The following is a 23,128-nucleotide window of genomic DNA, read 5'->3' on the forward strand; positions in this document are numbered from 1 at the left end:
AGCATAGCCTGATTATTTTTATGGTTTATAGGGGTTGCTAATATTGCTAAGTACACCCTCACTGACACAAATTGGATGGAGAGAACATTATAGAAACTCTCAGGATGACAAATACAAGTCAATGGGAATTATTGCACAGCTGTCGTATTGAGCTGCATAAGATTTAGCCAGGTGTACCTCATAAACTGGCAACTGAGTGACAGCAAAAGAAAACACAGGCGTGTTTAACTGAAAAAACAAACTGTTCAAACTGTCACATGTTTACTTTAACCACTCACCCTCAATGGCACCAGCTGCAGTTAGATGTTAGGTGTCCTCCTGCACCTTAAAGTTGCCGTTCGCCCAGTCTTTCCCATTAAAATCATTGTCCAGCAAGTTGTAGATATCCATTCTGCCTCTTTCATGAGAGGAGCTGGACGGTGATCAGTCAAAGTCTTCTGATAAAGTGCATTGCTACCATTGGAATATAAATTAAATGGCCATGGAAAATTAAATTATTATTATACCTAAATATGGTTCCATCCAGGCGATTGCTTGAGCTTTTTTAAATGTCTAAAGTAGAAATGTAAAGTGAAGATCCTCCATGCATTGCAGCCCGTGCAACAGTCCATCGGCCTTACTGGGATCCAGTCCCGGGTGAGTCTCGCAGTGGGTCCAGCCCAGACATCTGAGCAGAGCTTTCCATCAGCTCCCTGGCGTTGTCCTGCCATTGCTGTGCCCCAGGTCCAAATCCATCCTGGCCGTTAGCTTGACAGCTCTTCAGGACTGCTACAACAAGCTAACTGTTGAGTTTGCTGTAGCAAGTAGCTATTCACTGCTGTGTATTTTTTTGTGAAATGGAAGCTATCCCTTTATTCACAAGTATGATTCAAGTGAATAATCTGGTGATAAAAATGTTGTCTACACTGATCAGCCTAAACATCAGACTAAGAGGTGACATCGGGCATCTCATTACATTGCACGAACCATCCATCCAAACACCTCTGCTGTCCGAGCAACCCCCCTCATGGCAATGGCATTCCTCGCTGGCTGTGGGTTCCTTGCAGGACAATACAGAATATGGGAAAGTGCTCAAGGTATCCACCTGGCCAAATCCCACCTGTCGGATGTTCCAGAACAAGTCCAATCTAGGGAGGCCCTACCTTGCAAGCTGGAGGACTCAGAGGATCAGTCCATAGAGGGCATCCTTAAATAGCAGCTACTTTGCTCAGATGAGGGCTTGAAAATGTTTTCTATTTTTTCATTCTTACTTTATCGACGGTGATATGTTGTGGTTTCTTTCTTGTGACAAATGTACTTATTGTAAGTCTCTTTGGACAAAAGCGTCTGCTAAATGCCCTAAATGTAAATGTAAATCCTTTGAGAGGCCAGGATAGATCCATGAAAGGCATCCTTTAAGATGCCAGGATCAATTCATGGAGGGCATGCCCATGGAAAGGTTTTTGAGAGGGTCCTTGGAGGGTATGATGCCCTCCTTTGAGTCCTGCAACTTGCAAAACAGGGCCTCCCCAGATTGGACTTGGTCCAGCACATCCAACAGTTGCTTGATTAGATTGTGATCTGGGGAATTTTGAGGCCAGGCTGACACCTTGAGCCCATTGTCACACTCTTAGGGTCACTCCATAGCAGTTTTGGTTGCGTCGCAGGGCGCATTGTTGTGGTAGGCCACTGCCACAGGGGAGGCCATGAGGGAGCTGTACTTGGTGTGTAGCAGTGTCTTGGTAGGTGGTGTGTGTCAAGGGTTAGTGGGTTCTCTGAGTTCTCATGTGTTTTGTCCATGAAACACTAGATCTGAATCATCTCTCACATATTTGCAAATACAAGGCTACTTCCCTGCATGTGTTCTCATATGTCTCGCCAAATGAGACGAATCATAGAATCTTTTCCCGCAGGTTTTGCAAAGGTATGGCTTCTCACCTGTGTGGGTTCTTCTCATGTGGACTGTTAAGTCACCACTAAACCTGAAATCTTTCCCACAAGTTTTGCATGTAAACGGCTTCTCACCTGTGTGGACTCTCATGTGGACTTTCAATTTTGACATTTCGATGAAACTTTCCCCGCAAACCTTGCAAATGTGTGGCTTCTCGCCTGTGTGGATTCTCATGTGGACATTCAATCTTGACATTTCGATGAAACTTTTCCCACAGGTCTTGCAAACGTACGGCCTCTCACCTGTGTGGGTTCTCAAGTGTACTTGCAATTTTGACATGTCAATGAATCTTTTCCCGCAGGTCTTGCAAACATACGGCCGCTCACCTGTATGGGTTCTTCTCATGTGGACTTTCAAGGCGCTGCTGAATGTAAAATCTCTCCCACAGGTTTTGCAAGAATATGGCTTCTCACCTGTGTGGATTCTAATATGGGCGCTCAACACCTTTGCATGGCTGAAAGTTTTACCACAGGTGTCGCAGGAGTACTGCCTCTCACCTGTATGGGTCCTTGCATGATTTTTCATATCTGATGCCTGACTGAATCTTTTCCCACATATGTTGCAGGGGTACGGCTTCTCACCTGTGTGGGTTCTCATGTGGACTTTCAAGCCACTGCTAAATCTGAAATCTTCCCTACATATTTCACAAGAATACGGCTTCTCACCAGTGTGGATTCTTATATGGGCGGTCAATATCGATGTCTGACTGAATCTTTTTCCACAGGTGTTGCAAGAATATGGCTTCTCACCTGTGTGGCTCCTCAGGTGCGTATTCAATTTGGACTTATACTTAAAAGCCTTTCCACATATGCCACATATGACAGACTTTTTACCTGGGTGAGTATCGTAGTTAATCTCTGACAATTTAGAGTTGTTTGCATCATCACTGAGACTTTTGCTTCTTTGGTGCTCTGCATCTCCAGCTGATCCTGGATCTCCATGTCCGCCTCCTTTCTGATCTTGGCTCTCAGCTACATGACAGTTGTTAGAGAGGAGCTGGTGGTCACTTTCTGGTTCTGCTTCACTGTGGTCACTTTCCTCATAATTAGGAGTTAACATAAAGGTATCCGACTCAACCTTCAGTACAAGCTGCTCTCCCTCCAGACTGGTGCAGAGTTCCTCCTGTTCCTCTTTAATCTCTGGAGGTTCTGGGTCCTCTTGGTCCAGACTGGAGTTCCTCTCCTGGTCACAGAGCTGCTGGTCAGAACCAGCCAGAACCTCCTCCTCCTTACAGACATGTTGCTGTGGGAGCTCTGGAGGGACAGAGAACAAAGTAATAAGATATTACTGTGATGTAACAAGATCCCATGTCTTGGTGTATTAGTGAGTACTATATAAGCGTGCACGAGTGCTGAAATGCTCGAATAAATTTGTCCCATGAACACTTTCAGTAGGATATCAGTTCATTAGTAATTTACCATCAGTATACTCCAAGAACCACTCTTAGTATAAAATAGCACACTTTAAATACATTATATACACAGTATATATTAATTATACTTAAGTCAAGTATATTTAAGTTCAGTTAAATAAATTAAGTTACTTTCCAATGCCAAATGCACTAAAAAATACTTGTCAATGTAATTACATTTTCAACAGACTGTACTATCTCTAAATAAATACAAAGTTTACCAACATGATGCTTTTACTAATATGAACAATAAAACTTTGACCACATCTTCAAGCAACTGTACACAATACACTTCATAGAAATACATTACAGGAACATCTACTTCACTAACGAAGGGACAGAACAGTTTTAAAAACTTTACTGTTCAGTAAAGAGAAAGAAAACTTGACTTGTTCTCATTCAGAAGAAAAATGCTAAATAAATCCCAGGGAGCACTGTTGAAAAATAATCCATCAGAGCAGTCGGATTACTTTTTTGTTGTAACAAGTATCGTAACGCGTTAGTTCTGCGTAATTGAAGTAATCTGTTATTTAGTTAGTTTTTATAAAAGTAACCTGTTACTGAAAAAAAAAACTTTATTTGTATAGAACTTTTCAAAAACACAGTTACAGAGTGCTTTTCAGAACAAGATAAAATAATACACATAAGCCACAAAAACATAAATAAAAACAGAAAATAAGACCTGATAAAAAAGTGTATGAAGAAAAAATAAACAAAAAAAGGGTAAAATAAGTGATAGAAGAAGGAGAGAAGTAGACGTTTTACTGTAAAAAGGCCTTCCTGAAAGTGTGTTTTGAGAAGTGATTTAAAGAGGACACTGAGTTTGCCGACCTCAGTTCCTCAGGTAGGGAGTTTCACAGCTGTGGGGCTCTGATGATAAACGCCCTGTTTCTGTCTGTGATGAGGCTGTAGGAGCAGTTAGGATCCCGCCTGAGGACGCAGGCAGAGCTGGGCCCATACGGCACAAGTAAATCTATGATGTCAGCAGGAGCAAGACCATGTAGGGCTTGAAAAGTAATTAGTAAAATTTTAAAATCAATTCTATATTTAACAGGTAGCCAGTGGGGTTGCAAGGACAGGAGGTCTGGCAGCCGAGTTCTGAACGAGCTGGAGACGGGCGACGGGCTTTTGGCTGAGCCTGTATACAGGAAGTTACAATAATCCAGGCATGATGAATGAACGCATGGATGAGTTTTTCAAGGTCGGCTCGAGACAGAAAGTTTCTAACTTTTGCAAAGTTCCTTAGTTGAGGATTGTACAACCTTATCAAAGATCAGACCCACATTACGGGTGGAACGCTCGACGTTGGCGGACCGGTTCAGGGTTGGGATAATAAAAGGATCTCACGAGTGAGAGGAACGCAGACCCAGTTTGTGCTCTTATCGTAGGATCAGCAGAGCAGCTGGTTCTGTAGGTGTCACGGTCTAATGTGACCCTGATGCTGGTGGAAGAGTTCAGCAGGACCCAGAGAGAAGCTCAGTATTAGGGACAGGAGAGGTTTCTGGAGCTGGGTGGTGCTGAGGTGGATATCAGTCAGAATTAAAAGCAATATGCTGAATGAAGTTTTTAGTAAGTCGTTTAACAGCCTTTATGTCGGGGTGCAGGTCACGTCTGGTCCAGAACCAGTCAACATGTTTTCAGCCGTTAATGTGGACTGAAAGGATGCAGGTGCTGCCGGGCTCTGAACTGGGACTGACAGAGACTCTGGTTGATTGTGGAGTTTAAATGATTGTTTATCCATGACGTCATTGTTAACCACGTGAGTAATTAGAGTGCGAGCTGATGGATGAAGGTGACAGTTCAGTTACAGACGGTCTGTGAAGGCACCTGTCTGTCCTGTGATGGACGGCAGCTGCAGCTGATGTGTAGCCGCGTTAGGAGGCAGCACCGGGGACACCTGGGCCCCACCGGAGCTGACGTCATCACTAGCCACAGGACTCAGCAGGTGAGTCGGTGGCTGCGGACTCAGCAGGTGGGGGACGGTGTCGGTCACGTTTTTCATGGGACACCGGGGGCCCCGTCGTGTTGGAGCGGACCGGGGCATTTAACAGCTAGCTCAGTTAGCTCAGTTAGCTCTCAGAGAGGTTTTAGACCGGTACCGGGTCGTCATCCCCGTCCGGCGAGAACAGAGGAAGAGAAGCGGACAGCAGGAGGACCGGGTGGCCCGGGAGGGAGCGCACATGTCGGGTGTTACACTACAAGCCTCAGGCTGGTATCAGTGTCGTTAAACAGTGGAGCGGTACTGACCTATCCTGTGTAACTGGACCTGTGGTTTCCAGCAGATATCCAGCAGTCTGCGCTGCCGGTCGATCTCCTCCTCGTACTGGACGATAGTTGTGTTGAACACTCTGAATATTTCCTCAGCAGCAGCAGTGAGTCGCTCGCTGACAAACTCCCTCAAACTCTCAACTGGACTCATTGTTGTTTCATTACACATCCGGTCCCCAGCTGCGCTCTGACTCCAGCACCGTCCTCACTCATCCATCACTCAGCAGCTGATGCTGCTAGCTGCTACTGTTTACTTCCGCTGGTGTCACGCTGTCAACGTCCGACAGCGGAAGTGCGGCGGCTTTTCGTTCCGCTTTTCGTTGTTGGTATAAAAACAATTAGATTATTTATACATTTTGAATATAATACCCCCCAATTTTTATTTCGTGCAATTACATTTAGAAGTACTTTAGCTTCTCTGGTGAAATACTTGATTGTATGTATGATTTTTTTCCCCCAATGAAGTTAATGAATAAAGTTTAGTGTCAGTCGGGATGTACATTTACTTTGAACTGACTGTTTTGTTGCATGAAGGCCACTGACAGATTAACCAATATTTAACACAAACATATTTATTTAAAAGAAAAACACAAATAACTGATACATGAGACCAATTCACTATATTTTAGTCAGGATTTTCACAAACGTGCAAGTCAGCGTGAAGATACTGAAACAGTTATTAAACATTAATACAATGATTTGAACATGAGAGCTGGACCCATCTTAACTTCACCACAGCTGGTTGACCATCTGTGAACAATCACTGTGGAGCAGTTAGATGATGATTGTTTCAGAGAAATATTGTTGCTAACAGCGACATGAGTAATAGAAGTGCAGCTAAACTTGATGTTCTCCATCACAGGAACACACTGTGACCTCTTCTCAACAGGAAGCAGTTTACATTCAGTTGCAGAGATGCAGCTGCTGCAAAAGTAGGTTTCATTCAGCAGGTGAACGCGTTTCCTGGAGTTTCAGCTCGTTGTTTCTCCTGTTTCATTTTTTCACTTCGTGTGTGTTCTGACCATGAAACATCAGAACTGAATCACCTCAGGCTACTCGTCTGTATGAGTTCTCACGTCTTGTTAAATGAGACGGATCTTTCCTGCTGGTTTTGCAAAGTTACAGCTTTGTGTGTGCTCTCATGTGCTTCTTCAAAGCACCACTAAATCTAAAATCTTTCCCACAGGTGTTGCAGGAATACGGCCTCTCACCTGTGTGTGTTCTCATGTGGACCGTTAAGTCGCTGTGAAAGCTGAAATCTTTCCCACATGTGTCGCATGTAAACGGCTTCTCACCTGTGTGGATTCTCATGTGCCTTTTCAATTTTGGCATTTCAATGAATCTTTTCCCGCAGGTGATGCAGAGGTACGGCTTCTCACCTGTGTGAGTTCTCATGTGGACTTTCAAGACGTTGCTGAATCTGAAATTTTTGCCACAGGTTTCACAAGAATACGGCTTCTCCCCTGTGTGGGTTCTTATGTGAGCGGTCAGTATCGATGTCTGACTAAATCTTTTTCCACAGGTGTTGCAAGTAAATGGCTTCTCACCTGTGTGGGTTCTTTGGTGTGTTTTCAATTTGGACTTGTACTGAAAAGTCTTTCCACATGTGTCACATCCAAAAGACTTTTTGTCTTGGTGAGGAAGATGGTAAATCTCTGAGTTTGAGTTTTTTACATCATCACTGAGACTTTTGCTTCTGTGACGTCTTTCCTTTTGTTCTGGTTCTGCACCTCCAGCTGATCCTGGATCTCCATGTCCGCCTCCTTTCTGATCTTGGCTCTCAGCTACATGACAGTTGTTAGAGAGGAGCTGGTGGTCACTTTCTGGTTCTGGTTCTGCTTCACTGTGGTCACTTTCCTCATAATTAGGAGTCAACATGACGGTATCCGTCTCCACCTTCAGTACAAGCTGCTCTCCCTCCCGACTGGTGCAGAGTTCCTCCTGTTCCTCTTTAATCTCTGGAGGTTCTGGTTCTTCTTGGTCCAGACTGGAGTTCCTCTCCTGGTCACAGAGCTGCTGGTCAGAACCAGCCAGAACCTCCTCCTCCTTACAGACATGTTGCTGTGGGAGCTCTGGAGGGGCAGAGGACAGAAGTAATCAGATATTACTGTTGATTACTGTTAATACCAGAACATGAACAGAACAGAAGTTAAACAGTGGAGCGGTACTGACCTATCCTGTGTAACTGGACCTGTGGTTTCCAGCAGATATCCAGCAGTCTGCGCTGCCGGTCGATCTCCTCCTCGTACTGGACGATAGTTGTGTTGAACACTCTGAATATTTCCTCAGCAGCAGCAGTGAGTCGCTCGCTGACAAACTCCCTCAAACTCTCAACTGGACTCATTGTTGTTTCATTACACATCCGGTCCCCAGCTGCGCTCTGACTCCAGCACCGTCCTCACTCATCCATCACTCAGCAGCTGATGCTGCTAGCTGCTACTGTTTACTTCCGCTGGTGTCACGCCGTCAACGTCCGACAGCGGAAGTGCGGCGGCTTTTCGTTCCGCTTCCGACTGAAGACATTTTATTCAAATCTTTCAAATACATCTGACTACAGCTGAAAACTGAACACTCAAAAACTATATATTGGTAAAAACTATTAGATTATTCAGATATTTTCAGATTTACTTCAGTTGTTTGTTTTTATCTTTTCGTCATCAAAAAACATCATCATCTGTGTGATTCATGACACAACTCAAACAGGATCAATAAATTATTTCTCTCTTCCAGACAAAGGTTTGATCAAATAAGGTCCTGTGAGGGAAACTGGAAAAAGCGTGCACATACACATCTGGACGAGGGAACAGAGCTCGATGCAACACCTGGTCTCTTTGTGCCACACGACGTGGAGGATCCAGGTGTTTTCCTACACTGTGTCCAGGTGTTAATGTGACATCGTTTGTTTTCACTCCTGTTGCTCTCAGGAGCATTTTGAGTTCATGAAGTGTCTTTTCTTTCTTTCTGTCACAGCCGCTGGATACTTCCTCATAAACACACGTCAAGTGTTCACGATGTAATTACACAGTTTGGCCACTACGAAAACTGTCTTCAGAGTCTGGCGCTGTTCACGGAGGCTTGAGGAGAAACAGAAGAAGAACCTGAAGAAGAACCTGAAGAAGAACCAGGCACCACAGAAGAAGAAGGAGAGGAAGTGTAAACACAGGGTCGTCTGCTGAGTTCAGGTCCTTCACTGTGGTTCAGCTCCGTTTAATGAGCGCTCTGTGAGGTGAGAGCTGCAGAAACAGCCTTAAATATCATTAAATACAAAATATGAAGATGTTTGTTTTCTTGTAGAAAGTGTCAGTTAGTCGCGGCGTCACTGTTAAAGTTTGTCTTAAAGTTAAATCCAGCTGCATCACAGCAGTAAAGCACATCCTGACAGCTCTGAGTGTCACTGTCAGACACTGTCCCCCTCTGCTCAACAGGAAACGGGCTCACACATCTTTCACTTCTTTGGTTTTCTTTCCAAGTTTTCTTTAAATATTTCACGCAGTGTTCAGATGTTTTTGCACTGCAGATTCCTGTGATGCCTGTGGACGTGTTGGAAGGACAAAGACAGGACAAATTTGTAAAAAGTTTGTACTGTTTTCATCATTTACACCAAAATGTATTAAAGAAAATATCATATTGATGGTAAACATGTCAAATTTTTACAAATTCAGTAAACGCTAACTAATGTAGGCTACTTCTCTTGGAGACAATCACCAGACTCCCTTGAAAAAACGCTGAATTTTGAGACTTTGCATGAGGAGAGACTGTTTTGTAAACTTTGTAAAATTCTGTCAACACATTTTTAACTTTCTGGATCTACTTGTTCATTCGGCAAACGTTATACGTGAAGATATTTCTTTCTTTGTGTAAAAAACATCCGCCCGGTCATCTGTTCCCCTCTCTCTGTCAGAACGCAGCTGTTAGATTATATTTTATTTTATAGTCTGTTCATCCATCTCCACCATAATGTTAGCTCAGATTATAAACATCTATTATTAAAACAGGTTTTATATTATACACTATTATAACCCTGTGTGTAAACCATGCGTACACCACCTTCAGCACAGATTTCCTAAAGAACAGAAATCCACAGAAAGAAAAAGGAAAAGAAAAGTGTGAATTTATTTTTCACTGAATTGTGACAGGATTACATCTGCAGTTTAAAAAACCTTCGCTATGATCACACAGTGATGCTCCAGCTGTTAACCTCGTCTTTACTGTCTTCTGTAAATGTTTGTCAGTATGCATTATGATAATTATAATGAGAATGATCTTTATGTTAATGAATGTGATGTTATGTGGTGGTTTGTAGTGTAGTAAACATCTAACCAGGGATGTTGTAGATGAACAGAGAAGTGAACCAGCAGCTCTCTGCACTGTCAGCTCTGCTGTTCTTGGTTTTTCAGCAGCATCCTTTGCCTGTTCAAGAATACTCACTCTGCTTTTTAAGTTTTTACATCCTGAATGACATAAGTGCTGATTTGACTGTGATAATGTGACGTTTGAACTGAAAGAACAACCTCTTTCTGTTAGCTGCAGCATGCTGACTGCTGTCAGAGCCGCTGGGAGCCTCAGACACCTGAGGAGCGTCTGCAGCTCTGCTATGACCTCAGGTAAACACTTTCTTCTTCTGCTTGTGTGAAACAGTGAATAAAACTCTTCACAGATTCATTTTAAAGACTTCCAATTATGAATTGTTGAAATTCTGCTCAAGAAAAAATGTAAAGTTTCTAATCTAAGAAGTGAAGCTCACTGATAATAAGTTTTTTTTTATTTTGCATATTGGCCAGAGAACCTACAGAATGTTGAGTTGTGTTGAAGTAAAATAATTAACTCCAGAAAATCAACTGATTACATTTAAAATACAACATAGTGTCCGTCTGTGTCTGCTGCAGCTGACTGTTACTGTCATTGTTGATGAATTTGTGGCCATTTGTCAAAAAAACTAAATCAGACTTGATCAGAGCTTATTGATCAGAGCTTATTGATCAGAGCTTATTGATCAGAGCTTTGTCTGTAGTGATGAAGAGACAGATGATGTTTGTCAGTTTGTCATCAGACTGTGACGTCATTATAAAGACGTCACAGCCGACGGTGTCGTCAGTGACGTCGTCTCCTCACTGAAACACTGTAGAGCTGCTCCTGTATATCAGCAGCTCACAGAACTGAACCAGAACCAGAACTGCAGTTGTCAGTATGAGCAGATTTATTGTGATGTTCATCTTGTTCTTTCTGAGCCCAGTTGGCTCCATGTTGGTGCTGGTTCTGGTGCTGATGAGTCGATGTAGTTCACTGAGCGCTTTAACACAAAACTACATGATCACTAACATACAGAGCGGTTATCAAATAAGGTCTGATGAGGTAAACAGGAAGGGGCGGGGCTTCAGCGCTCTAGAAAGTTGATTTTAAAAACATCAAAAACTCAGTGAAGCTCGTTATGTAAACAAACAGTCAGAGTCCAAAATACTGCAGAACAACAACAGGACCAACAGGAGCAACAGGAGCAACAGGAGCAACAGGAGCCACGTACACAAACCAACACATAATGTTTGGTATTTCTGGTGTTCAGACGGTCGGGTCAGCTGTTCACTGTTACTGAGTCACACATTTACAAGTTTTGGAGCTGTTTTCACAGACAGGAGTGTTGGAGGGTTGGATGTGGATCAGGTCAGCTGCCTCTCATTCTCTCTACAGAAACCTTTTTATTCTGCATATCTTCCCCGTTAACACTGTTTCATCTGGACAGATATTCTCTGTGAAACACCCAGAGAGCAAAGATTAACCACATCCAAGCCTTCTTTATTTGATCATTAACCTGAAGCAGATAAGAGTAGACCAGAGTGTTGGAGACATCAAGTCCTGCCGCTGTAGTTCGACTGCAGCAGGAACCAGTCTGTCTGTAGATCAGGAGATCGTTGGTGTTGTAGCAGCTTACTGAAGTGTTTGTTCTGTGATGGAGCAGTCGGTTAACTTAAGTTCTCTGAGTCCTGCTCAGTTGAGGCTGTTGATCAGGAAGGAAGATCCCAGAATCAGAACCACGACTGGATTAACTAATGGTAAGAACTAAAAGATAAACTACAGTCTGGTGTTTGTCTCGTGCAGAATCACAGTTTAGTTGTTTGTCGACTTCAAGCATTTTTAACATTTTTTAACCCACTTCAGACGGGCTGCACGCTAACACTGTTAGCTCAGCAGAACTACCTGATGCTAACACTGTTAGCTCAGCAGCTCCAGTGAAGACTTCCTGTTAATGAAGGGTTAAATCTGGTGATGACTGATGACTGAGCCTGACTTTATATCATCAGGAGGAGATGATGACTGATGTTACTGTGAACTGCTCCTTTAAACGATTTGTAGCACCACAAAAGAAGGTTATCATCTGAATAGAAACCTCCATGTTTAAATAATTGCAAATAAATCAGAAGAAAGACTTTCTTCTCTTCTGAGGAGGACCTGGACTGAGACCTGATGGGGATGTTCTTTTAATTGTTATTCAAGCAATGTATTTCTCGTGACAGTCGCCAACTCACCATGAACACACTTCATCGATGATCTGAGTTGTGGGTAACTGGTTTGCTCTGCCCGACTCTGGCTGATCAGCTGGTTGTCGGGTTTGTGGCGTTTAAACACGAGTGTTTCCAACAGGGACGTTGCAGAGCGTCCTCTGGTGGACAAACTGTGCAACGCCAACACTCATAACATGGTTGAAGGGTGTTTCGTCCGTTCTTACTTTATTTTTTAAATATTAATTTATCGTCCATTATAAATACCGATACCAATAGTTTGGAAAATGCCTAATATCGGCTCTAGTTTAAATGTGTGTGTGTGTTTGTGTGTTTGTGTGTGTGTGTGTGTGTGTGTGTGTGTGTGTGCAGGATACCAGCAGGCTAACGTCGTCATCCTGCCCAATCACCTGGCCAATGACTTTGAGGCATTCTGTCGCAGAAATCCCGCCCCCTTGCCGCTCCTTTATCGCAGCCAATCAGGAGAGACTTCCTGTCCACCTCTCGCCAAACATGCTGACATAAGGTAGAACACACACACACACACACACACACACACACACACACACACACTGAGGTGTGTGTTACTCTCTGACTGTGTGTTGATGTTCTTCTTGCTCTGAGTCCTTCAGAATAACCGCTGGGTCGTCTGTGATGTAGCTCGCCTCCTTCCTGGTGATGAATGATTCACTTCTGTCTCAAGTGTCGGCAGGTTTCATGTTCACGACTCGTTTAATGTTCCAGCTGATCTGTTAAACATTCACCACGATGTCCTGAGCTGCAGCGTCACTCTGAACATGCCTGACAGAGACGGACCGGGTCATCATGAGACACTGACACGAGACCTCCACACATCGCTCAGCTGGAGGCCGATGAATCGTTTACTTATCAAACATCACAGATCCTCAGAGTGACGTCTTCATGTCACTTCTTTTATTCAGCCAACAGTCCAGAACCCAGAGACTGTTCAGTTATAGTCTGTGTCCCGCCCACAACACTATCTGATTGGCTACATATCAAAAGTAAATGCGTATAGAGCACTGAAGCCCCGCCCCTTCCCGTTCCCCTCATGGAGCTTATTGATCAGAGCTTTGTCTGTAGTGATGCAGAGACAGATGATGTATTGATCCAGTTTGATTCACACATGATGTTTGTCAGTTTGTCAGAGTCGTTAGTGACGTCACTAACGACTCTGACAAACTGACAAACAGCATGTGATTGATGACCCAGTTCAACAGGATCAGTACATCATCTGTCTCTGCATCACTAACATACAGAGTGGTTCTGGTCCAGTGGACGGGCCTGGACTTCAGCTCTCTTAGCACTGGATAATCTGAATCTGTAAAGTAACTAGTAACTAAAGTCATCAAATTAATGTAGTAGAGTAGAAGTAACTCAAAATTGTACTTAAGTACAAAACAGAGGTTATTCTGGACTTGGCAGTAAGATTTTTAGTTTTACTGTAAATATACATCGTTTCCGATTATTTGTTATCGGTCTGCTTGTAAACTAATGATCAGTATCGGCCCTGACAAACCAAACTACTGCAGATAATATTCTCACCTCAGTATAATTCAGGTGAAAGTGTTTTTTTCTTCTCACATTGTACGTTCCTGCCTGCAGCTCTCAGCCCTGAGCTGCCCTGTGACCCTGCTGACGGTACAGAAACCTCTACATGATGTGTGTTTGTGTCCGTCTGTGTCTTCAGGACGGATGTTTCTCAGTACTGTGTGTATGAAGACGGTCGGCTGCAGAAAACAGTGTCCAGCCTGCAGACTTACAGCACTCAGCACAGGTACGATAACAGAGTGGAGCTCAAACACTTCATGTTCGTGTTCACATGGTTCTGGTGCATCTGTTCACCTGTAACCCTCGACAACAGGATGATGACTGACAGCATCTGATGACATCACCTCCAAATATACTGAACTTAAAAATAAGCGTTTGGTTCCACTTTAGTCATTCAGCACGTTCTGTCTGCACAGTGATGGGCTGAAGGTTAGAGAGGAGAGCTTGTGACCGGAGCGTCGCTGGTTCAAATCCTCTGACCAGCAGGATAAATCTGGGAAGGGAAAGTGAAAGGCAGCGCTTCCCCTTCCCTCATTAGCACCACTGAGGTGCCCTTGAGCAAGGCCCTTAAAATGATAGCACAGGTCTGTTGGTGTGGTTCTTATCCCTCGTCAGTGTGTCACCTCAGGAGACGACCGTCTGTGTGGAGCAGCAGCAGGAAGCGCCGCCAGCAGGCAAACCTGAGAACTGTATATATCTGTTGATGTGTGGTTGAGGGAGAGTAGTGCCAGAGGAAAAGGCTGGTCAAACCCTAGCGTACACTAAACATGAAGCATATTTCAGGTGTGTCTTCTTTTAGGTGGTTAAAATCCATCCTGCTGTCGGTGCTGCCTGCTGCTTCTCCACACAACACTACGTACTGCCTCAGCCTGAAGCTTCAGCCTGAAGCCTCACTTATATTTTATGCCTCTGCGTGTGTCAGTTGTGTGTCGTCACTGTTCAGTCAGCTGGCACACTTTGTTTTTTCATAAAGAAATCAAAGAAAATCTCATCTTGGCTCCACTTCGTCTCTTCATCGTGTCGCAGGAACTCGTCGGAGCTGCAGGCTGCGAGTGACGGCTCGTGGTCAGACATGGTGTGTTTCTACCTGGGCTGCAGTTTTGGCTTTGAGGGCAGCATGAAGAAGGCCGGAGTCCCTGTCAGGAACCTGGAGCAGGGCACCAACGTCAGCATGTTCAGGGTACGGCCCAGATATGCACGTCTAAACAGGCTGTGAGCTAACTGTGGTGGAGACATGAAGAAGAAGCCCGATGGTGCAGAGCTGCTGACACAACCAGAAGTGCTTCTGTTCTCTTCTCACACATTTAGGACACAACTCTGCATCACAACACCACACACAGTTTGTATGATCCCAGTTTATTTCCAAATGCCAGCACAGCTGTAAGTCAGGACATTTGTTATCTCGTCACATTCGAGCTCCAACTGAAGATGTTTTCATAAAGAATGAGATCATTTCTTAATCACGTTCGACATGAACTCAACTGAAAACGTTTAATGATTAATATTGTTTTTGTGAATATATGATTATTCTGAATGTTTCAAACCAGTTGGAACAGCAGAGACAAAAGACTGGGAAAGTTGGATCATTCCTGCCAACTCACCCAAAAATCCAGAACTTTTCCCAGTTCATGTCGGGAAGCTGAACTCTCCAGATGCTTAAGTTATGAATTTAGACTAGTTTGGTCTCAAAACTGTCACAAGACGACTTGGAGAAGTTTGGCCGAGTTGTCGACGTGAATTGAGTTAAAGAAGTAAGATTAATATCGTGTCCTGGCACACGGAGCCACGGGCCTCTGGTTCAGAATACACAAACACAGAATCACAAAATAATGAAATTTAGCTCAAAGGGCCAAACTTCAAAAATTCATAACTTAAAAAGGTATCTGGAGTTCAGCTGAGACCACGACATGAACCAGGAAAGGTTCTGGATTCTGGCTGAGTTGGGATGGACTGACCCATGTTATTGTGTATGTGTGTGTGTGTGTGTGTGTGTGTGTTCGGTGTGTGTGTGTGTGTGTGTGTGTGTGTGTGTGCGCAGACTGCAGTTCCCTGTGTTCCTGCAGGAGTGTTCAGCTGCCCTCTAGTGGTCACTATGCGTCCTGTTCCAGCTGCCATGTTGGATGCAACAGTGGAGGTGACTCACCTCAACCCGCTGGCACATGGAGCCCCTGTACATATAGGAGACCCAGGTACACACACACACACACACACACACACGCATGCACGCACGCACGCACACACAGACACACACACAGACACACACACACATGCAGTGGACCACGTTTGGTCACAGCAGTCCAGAGAATGAGCCAGAAGAACCTGGATCCTGCTCCAACACTTCTTCAGAGTCGATCAGAGTCTGTTGCTGAAGACTTTGTCGTGTTCTCTCAGACAGCAACCCCAATAAAGTGGAGTCGGTCCTGGTACCAGACTGACCCGGAGCTCCCGGAGCTCCCGGGGCTCCTGGTTTTATACTTGTGGAGATCTCACACATTCAACAAGATTTTCTTGACACAGTAAAAATAATCAAACCCTGATTTTAGACTAGATTCATCGAGCTTTCCACAGCAACAGTAACCATCATGTCTCACTGTGTAACTCTGCGTCATGTGTGTGTGCAGCTCTGCTCGGCATACACAACCTGTCCAGACCAGACTACGGTGACGGAGTGGAGCTGCAGCCCGGTGACGTCCCGGTGTTCTGGGCCTGTGGAGTCACTGCCATAGAGGCCATACTCAGCAGCAGTGAGCGATCTGATCGGCTTGTTCTGTACTGGCTCCATGACCTCCTCAGTGACTACAGTGTTTCTTCCTGTTCTGTCTCTTTTCAGAGCCGCCTCTGGCGTTCAGTCACTCCCCGGGCTGCATGTTCCTGACGGACGTCCCAGACTCCTCTGCTCCTCCAGCCTCTGACGGCGTGCACTCCCCCACCTGGGATCCCAGTCTGGAGCTGATCCCTCGCAGCTTTCTGCTCTCCCAGAATCCCTTATTGTACAGTTTGGCGTCTCAGAGGGCCGTGGAGAAAATCAGACAGCTGGAGACGATTATCGGAGAGGACCCAGGTGAGCACACACAGGAAGTGATGTCATTCTCTAAGGAAACAGGTGGTGGTGGAGCTTTGACTGATGGGAGTTTTATTTCAGCAGCTAAATGTGAAGCTAATGATTTAGCTCGTACAGAGTCTGCAGAGATGTGACTTCTCATCTCGCTGCAGTCGTGGCAGTTACATGAAGGACACATGAGTGTGTGTGTGATAAACATCTGTCTGTGTAAAGTGAAACAGGAGTGAAGTGATGACACGTGTCGCTGTCTGTGTTCAGGTCAGCGAGGGATCAGAGCTTTATTCGTTCAGGATGAACTCCTGCGCTCCTGTCTGTCACTCTCCCACGCCGTCTCTGTTGCCATAACAACCGGCTTCCCCACACACTACCAGCACAGGTACATAAACACCTGGCAGACAGGTAACTCTACACACTGTCAACTACACAACTGTGCGTGGGTAAAGATTCCTCAGGCGGCTGATGTCCCGAGGTTCAGTCACCAGAACATGTTGTTAAGAAATGTTAATGAGCAGAGAAAGATCCTCATTGGCTGATTTTAATCAAACTCTCTTTGTTTTCATGACTGAATAAACTGAACAAACAAACTGACCTTAAAGGACAACACACTTTATACTGTTTTACTGTGTTTATATGTGGCGGACCCTGCCACCTTTCTAGCCTCAGTGTTCTGGGACCTTATTTTCCTCTGAGAACAGCTGGTTTATTCGCTGATGGAGAAAGTTTATATTATAACCTCATTTAAAATGTAAATATTAAAACTCAGTTTGGATTTCTTCTGTAAAACTACAGACTGCTCCTTTAATAAAGCTGGTGATAGCTCTCCTGGTAAAGTACACGCCTCACTCAGGTTTGAATCCTCTCTGTAGTTTTTGCTGCATTAAATAAAGTTTGGCCGCCTTCAGACATCTGAGACTGAAGCTGAACAGAAATGTAAGATTACACTGTAAAAACTTTAACGTTGAACCTGTGAGGACGTCAGCTGGACGTCAACAGTGAACGTCAGACCTTCATTCTGCAGTGGACGTCTTTTTAACGTTGATAAAGACGTTGAATTGAAGTTGTTTGTGGATGATTCTGTCTGCAGCTCAACTTTCTCTGCTGCAGGTTGAAATAAATACTTGTTACTTTATTTCTCTGCACTAAATCTAATTTTTGACATTTTGTCACACTGGACTTCAAACTTCTTAACGCTGACTGAGAGTGACACATGACGTTCCCTCACAGGAAGAGACGTGTTAATGATCTGAATTTAAAATAAAGGAATGAAAAGACGCAGAAACACGGAGCGGTAACTGCTCCCAGCACCGCCACGCGTTTACATCCACGAACCTTCAGTGCTGATCAAAGTATCCATCAAGTATTATATATATATATGTACAAGTATTGATTGTCGTTGGTGTTTCCCCTTCAGCCCTCCTGATGAGACCGATGGCCCACCGGGAGCCATCGCCATGGCAACCATGCTGCAGTCGCTAGGGAAACAGGTGACGATGGTGACGGACAAGAGAGGCCTGGACATGAACCGGGCCATCATCGATGAGGCTGTGAGGACGGGTGGGAGAGACTTTATAACTTCAGAAATAATCTGAGACAAACACGTTGATGATTGTTACAAGATGATCTGCACAGGTGAACACAGTGATGTTGGGCTGTAAACAGACGACATCACGGTCACAGGACGTAAACGTCTCACTGCACAGTTACTGTACAGGTTTTCTATAAACTGATCAATGTACAAAGCTTCTTCTTGCTTTAACGACTCTTTAATTTCAGGTGTGCTGAAAGCTGCAGTCCCATTGGTCACCTTCGAAGAGGGCGGCACAGACTCTGCACTGCACTTCTTGTGTCACCATGGAGACCGCAGTAAACCCAGGTGAGGATGATTTCTACAGCTAGTCCGGGTTGGTTCTGATTTGTATGCATGCAGTTATTTCATGATGTTTAGATTTTCTAACTTATATGTGAGAACACCTGAACACCTGAACACCTGTTCAACTGTACACCTGAACACTTGTACACCTGTACACCTGAACACCTGTTCAACTGTACACCTGAACACCTGAACACCTGTACACCTGAACACCTGTTCACCTGAACACCTGTACACCTGAACACCTGTACACCTGTTCACCTGTTCACCTGAACACCTGTACACCTGAACACCTGTACACCTGAACACCTGTACACCTGAACACCTGTACACCTGTTCAACCGTACACCTGAACACCTGTTCAACTGTACACCTGAACACCTGAACACCTGTTCATCTGAACACCTGTACACCTGAACACCTGTTCATCTGAACAAACAACATGTTCCCTCCAGTGAACATGTGACCTGCAGAATGAGTCATGTTGTGTCTCTCAGCTTCACAAGTGTCAAAGAAACGTGCCTGTGATTCCAGGTACGACCACCTGGTGGCGATAGAGCGCAGTGGACGTGCTGGAGATGGAAACTATTACAACATGAGAGGAATAAACATCAAACACCTGGTGGATCCCATCGACGACCTGTTCATTGCTGCCAGGGAGATACCAGGGATCAGCACGACAGGTGAGACACACGAGTCACACACCTGTTTCTTCATGTCCTGTTTGTTTCTGTGGTTTGGATCCAGATTGTCAGAAATAATGAAGCAGACGTGTTATTAAAGCTGCAGAGAATAAAATGACTGGTCCTGTTCCTGTTTCTGTTTCCTCTCATGTTCTGTCCTTCACTGCTTTTATTTGTTCATTTTTAATTTATTTCTTATGATTCATTCTTCTTACTGGTCTAAATCTTTTTATCTGTCGTCTTCTTTGCGTCCTTCATTGATCATATTCTTTAATTATCTCTTTATTTGCATCACTGTTTTTTATTCCTTTTGCTTATAATAACTCAAATTGTCTTTTTGTGTTTTTACATTTTCTTGTTTTCACCTCAGACCAGACGTCCTTGTCTTTGTCTCCACTGTTTATTCTGTAATATTGTCGTCCTGAGTTTTCTGCTTTTGCTTGCTTTGTTTTTTAAAGGTTTTCTATAAGTAAAGTTTATTTTGATCATTACTGTTATTAGGGATCGGTGATGGGGGTAACGAGCTGGGGATGGGTAAGCTGAAGGAGAAGGTGAGCGCCCTGATGCCCAAAGGGAGTCTCATCGCCTGTGAGGTTCCTGCTGACTACGCCGTCACTGCCGGTACCGGATCATTACACTGTCAAACAAACACAGAACATTAGACTGTTGCTACACACGGCACAGAAATGCTGTAACACACATGTAACGACTGTGTTGATCTCAGGTGCTGCAGGTGTGGATACAAACTAAATGCACTCTGAAGTTCAGGTGCACTGAACACAGAATGATTATAAACTGTAGAAAACCTCCACGTGCTCATAAAGTTCCAGTTATGTCGTCTGTAGATCTTTTAAATGTTGCTCATTTTATCTGTACACGTGAAATGAAAACAAAAAAGGAAGTGACAGCTTGAAAATATCCAAAGGACGTTGATTCACCGTCTTTGACGTCGTTAAAAAGACGTCCACTGGAGACAAAGTGAAAGTTTTTGTTAGTCTTCAGCTTCAGTCTCAGACGTCTGAAGAACCTCCTGTGGTTCAAAATTAAAGTTTTTATGGCGCCAAATTTGAATTCATGCAGCAAACACTACAGTGAGGATTCAAACACTGAGCATCAACCTCAACCAACTCTACCAGGAGAGATATTCATCAGCCTTATTAAATACTATGTTTTGGTCGTCGTTAGCCTCCTGATGAAGGTTTGGCTTCATAAAAACTTAACTTTTGAACCACAGGAGGTTCTTCAGACGTCTGAGACTGAAGCTGAAGAGAAGTCTAACATTACACTGTAAACACTTTACTGTTGAACCCTGTGAGTCAGAACATTGAAAAGACGTCTATGAAACGTTCCTTCTGTCTCCGCTGGACTCTTTTTAATATGTTTGTGTTTCAGTAATGCATTCGTAGATAATCACTTCACACATGAAGGGAACTGAGAGCGAGACATTCAAGTCCTTTACTGACCTGAGGTCATCTATCGTCACGTCACTCCGTCCAAACTACAGACTGATGAGATAACAGCTGTCATTTTCTGTCGTCTCTCTCTTTTGTCGTCCCGGTATCATTTTCCTGTAGCGTGTTGAAGTTGTTCAGACACTTCCTGTTTTTTATCACAGTTATTTAAAAAGACCAAACCAAAGCTACAGTACATGTTGAAGTGAAGTGAGGTAGTCTGATAGAGAAGAATAACCTCAGCGGGCCGCTCCCTCCTGCAGGAGTGTCTAACTGGGGAGGATACGCTGTGGCCTGTGGGCTCTACCTGCTGCACACCTGCCCCTCCCACCACAGGTACCTGAGGAGAGGACTGGGGCTGGAGCAGGGAACCCCCCGGGAACAGCTCCAGGACTGGACCGCTAACCTGCCGTCTGTGGACAAGGTGACAACACACACACACACACACACACCCTTGTTAAACTAAAATTCTTTGAACAAAGTCTTCATCCTAAAATTTAATGATTTACCTCACATTTGTTCAACTGGCGGCCAAATGTGGCCCTTTCACAGCCTCGTCCGGCCCTTTGCTGGTTTTGTTAGGAGGCTAATTGGCCCGTTCATTAGTTGTATCTGTCGATAAGCACAAAACTACGGAGGCCCTAAACAGTCGTGGGTCATAATGAGTTACATTTCATCTGTTTTCTTGAGATCAGAAGTTATTTTCACGTCGTCGTCACAGAATAATAAAAGTGGTTTCCCCGAGACAACGAGGTCACCGCTCACACTGACCTTCACCCCTCTGTGTCTCCACCAGGAGGAGTCCATCCTCTCCACTCTGGTGAGTTTCGGGATAAGAAGCGGGAAAACTGGTAACCTGGCCATGGAGGTGGACGGTTTGACCTTTCACCCCACACACTCTGACATCATCACCAGACTGCTGGAGGTCACGCGGGGCTCCACCCCTCCAAACCCCTGATGACCTCATCCTGTCTGAAGTGTCTTCAGCATTTTATGTGGAAAAAAATACATATTCATACGTGGATAAGTGCCTGTCCTCCTGTGTGTCCTCCTGTGTGTCCTCCTGTCTGTCCTACTGTGTGTCCTCCTGTCTGTCATCCTGTCTGTCCTACTGTGTGTCCTCCTGTGTGTCCTCCTGTCTGTCCTCCTGTGTGTCCTCCTGTCTGTCCTCCCTCATGCTGATTGACAGACACAACTAATGACTGAGCTAATTAGCCGACTAACAAACTGATCAAAGGGCAGAATGAGGCTGTTGAACAGATCTGCGTGACACTGAGCCTCATAAATATATCTGTTATGACGTGTTGATATGAATTCACAGGGTGTGTGTTCCTGTTCGGGTTCAGAAATCTGAACCACACTTGTTTGTGATGGAAATAATGATTTGCTTGGAAAAGTGACAGTGTTTATTAATGTAGTCAGAAATATTTTAAAACTGCTGGAAGTGACGTTTGATTTGAATTTTGTTGTGAGGAAAATCATTTTGTACAGATTCAAATATATTTTAGATGAAATACTATGCCACTGACCTGAAGTCTGTTTTGTGTGTGTTGATCTCTTCTACAGTTGTTGAACTTGATTCTTACACTGGCGTCTTTATTAGAGTCAGGCTGCAACATTATTGATGTATCAGTTATCTTCAATTAATCAATTTTGTCAAAAAGGTCAACTCTTTTTCTTTCAATTGACTAATCGATTAATCAGCTAACTGTCACAGCTCAAACTGTGATGATGGAAATGTTTTCTCCGTCAGATCAAACATGGGAATACGTTTGTTTTTCTGATATATGCAGATGAACTAACAACTGTCACCACACCATGTTTACAGTGAAGATCCTTTATGAGTCTCACAACAGGGACATTTGCATTATTACAGCAGCAGATCAAATATTAAAGAGGTGTGTCTCATTCAGCCAGTGTAGTGAAACATGTTGGCAGTGATTTTGAGTCAATGGGTCACATGACCTGGAAGCTACTGAAAAAAAATCACACTTTTTAAAAAAAGGAAGAGATGGACTCACATCTGAGCATCAGCATGTGTTGCTGCCGCTCGTTTAAGGTCATCATGAGGTGGCTCTCCATCACCAGGTGAGCCACTGAACCACCGGCCCGATCAGGTGCATCACAGAACCAGGCAGGTTGTGTTCTGAGTCTGCTGGGTCCAACTCCAACCCCAGGCAGTGTCACGTCCAGCATGTCTGGTAGGTCCTTCTTGAAGCTGATCCGTGTCACCAAGAGATCAGGTGGAAGGTTGATTTCAAAGCCTTTACTCAACACCATATATATACATATATATGAGAAACAACGAGCTGAAACTCCATTGGAAACGTGTTCACCACTTCATGTTACTGTATTAGTTGGATTTCTGTTAGCAACAGATTTTCACCACAG

General features: G+C 44.2%; 3 protein-coding genes across 4 annotated transcripts in view; 1 reads left to right on the plus strand and 2 right to left on the minus strand.

The window, feature by feature from the left end:
• The window catches only part of LOC140995764 (uncharacterized), a 7,617-nt gene extending 1,738 nt beyond the window's left edge, over positions 1-5,879 (minus strand). The window contains exons 1-2 of the mRNA XM_073465846.1: positions 5,589-5,879; positions 1-3,183 (exon numbers count right to left, since the gene is read on the minus strand). The exon at positions 1-3,183 is cut by the window's left edge and continues 1,738 nt beyond it. Of these exons, the coding sequence (XP_073321947.1) occupies positions 1,826-3,183; positions 5,589-5,778 (1,548 nt within the window). The 5' untranslated portion in view covers positions 5,779-5,879 and the 3' untranslated portion in view covers positions 1-1,825. The remainder of the gene's footprint in view (positions 3,184-5,588) is intronic.
• A 286-nt stretch (positions 5,880-6,165) lies between these two features.
• On the minus strand, positions 6,166-8,005 carry LOC140995768 (uncharacterized). The gene is made up of 2 exons (XM_073465851.1): positions 7,782-8,005; positions 6,166-7,681 (listed from the first exon to the last, which is right to left on the minus strand). The coding sequence occupies exons 1-2, from the start codon at positions 7,969-7,971 to the stop codon at positions 6,729-6,731; spliced, it is 1,143 nt and encodes a 380-aa protein (XP_073321952.1). The 5' UTR covers positions 7,972-8,005; the 3' UTR covers positions 6,166-6,728.
• A 600-nt stretch (positions 8,006-8,605) lies between these two features.
• Positions 8,606-22,256, plus strand: dglucy (D-glutamate cyclase). Of its 2 annotated transcripts, XM_073465844.1 has the most exons (15): positions 8,606-8,835; positions 10,134-10,213; positions 12,476-12,629; positions 13,812-13,898; positions 14,699-14,852; positions 15,711-15,861; positions 16,294-16,416; positions 16,503-16,733; positions 16,992-17,109; positions 18,145-18,287; positions 18,507-18,606; positions 19,138-19,286; positions 19,788-19,907; positions 21,001-21,161; positions 21,534-22,256. In XM_073465844.1, exons 2-15 carry the CDS (start codon positions 10,141-10,143, stop codon positions 21,693-21,695), a joined length of 1,926 nt encoding a protein of 641 aa, XP_073321945.1. In that variant the 5' UTR covers positions 8,606-8,835; positions 10,134-10,140; the 3' UTR covers positions 21,696-22,256. The 2 variants fall into 2 exon arrangements, with proteins under 2 accessions (XP_073321945.1, XP_073321944.1); XM_073465843.1 differs by lacking the exons at positions 8,606-8,835; positions 10,134-10,213 and adding an exon at positions 11,274-11,656.
• Positions 22,257-23,128: the final 872 nt, after the last annotated feature.

This window comes from Pagrus major, chromosome 5 (assembly GCF_040436345.1).
Source record: "Pagrus major chromosome 5, Pma_NU_1.0".
Classification (NCBI taxonomy): domain Eukaryota; kingdom Metazoa; phylum Chordata; class Actinopteri; order Spariformes; family Sparidae; genus Pagrus; species Pagrus major.

What these genes read in the sequence shown, in the direction of transcription:
- LOC140995768 (XM_073465851.1), bottom strand. Translation starts at nt 7,971, where the DNA reads ATGTGTAATGAAACAACAATGAGTCCAGTTGAGAGTTTGAGGGAGTTT. An exon ending in GGTCCAGTTACACAGGATAG is followed by an intron (nt 7,682 to 7,781) that starts GTCAGTACCGCT and finishes CTGCCCCTCCAG; the next exon opens with AGCTCCCACAGCAACATGTC.
- dglucy (XM_073465843.1), top strand. Translation starts at nt 11,554, where the DNA reads ATGGAGCAGTCGGTTAACTTAAGTTCTCTGAGTCCTGCTCAGTTGAGG. An exon ending in TGTACATATAGGAGACCCAG is followed by an intron (nt 15,862 to 16,293) that starts GTACACACACAC and finishes GTGTGTGTGCAG; the next exon opens with CTCTGCTCGGCATACACAAC. An exon ending in CGATGAGGCTGTGAGGACGG is followed by an intron (nt 18,288 to 18,506) that starts GTGGGAGAGACT and finishes CTTTAATTTCAG; the next exon opens with GTGTGCTGAAAGCTGCAGTC.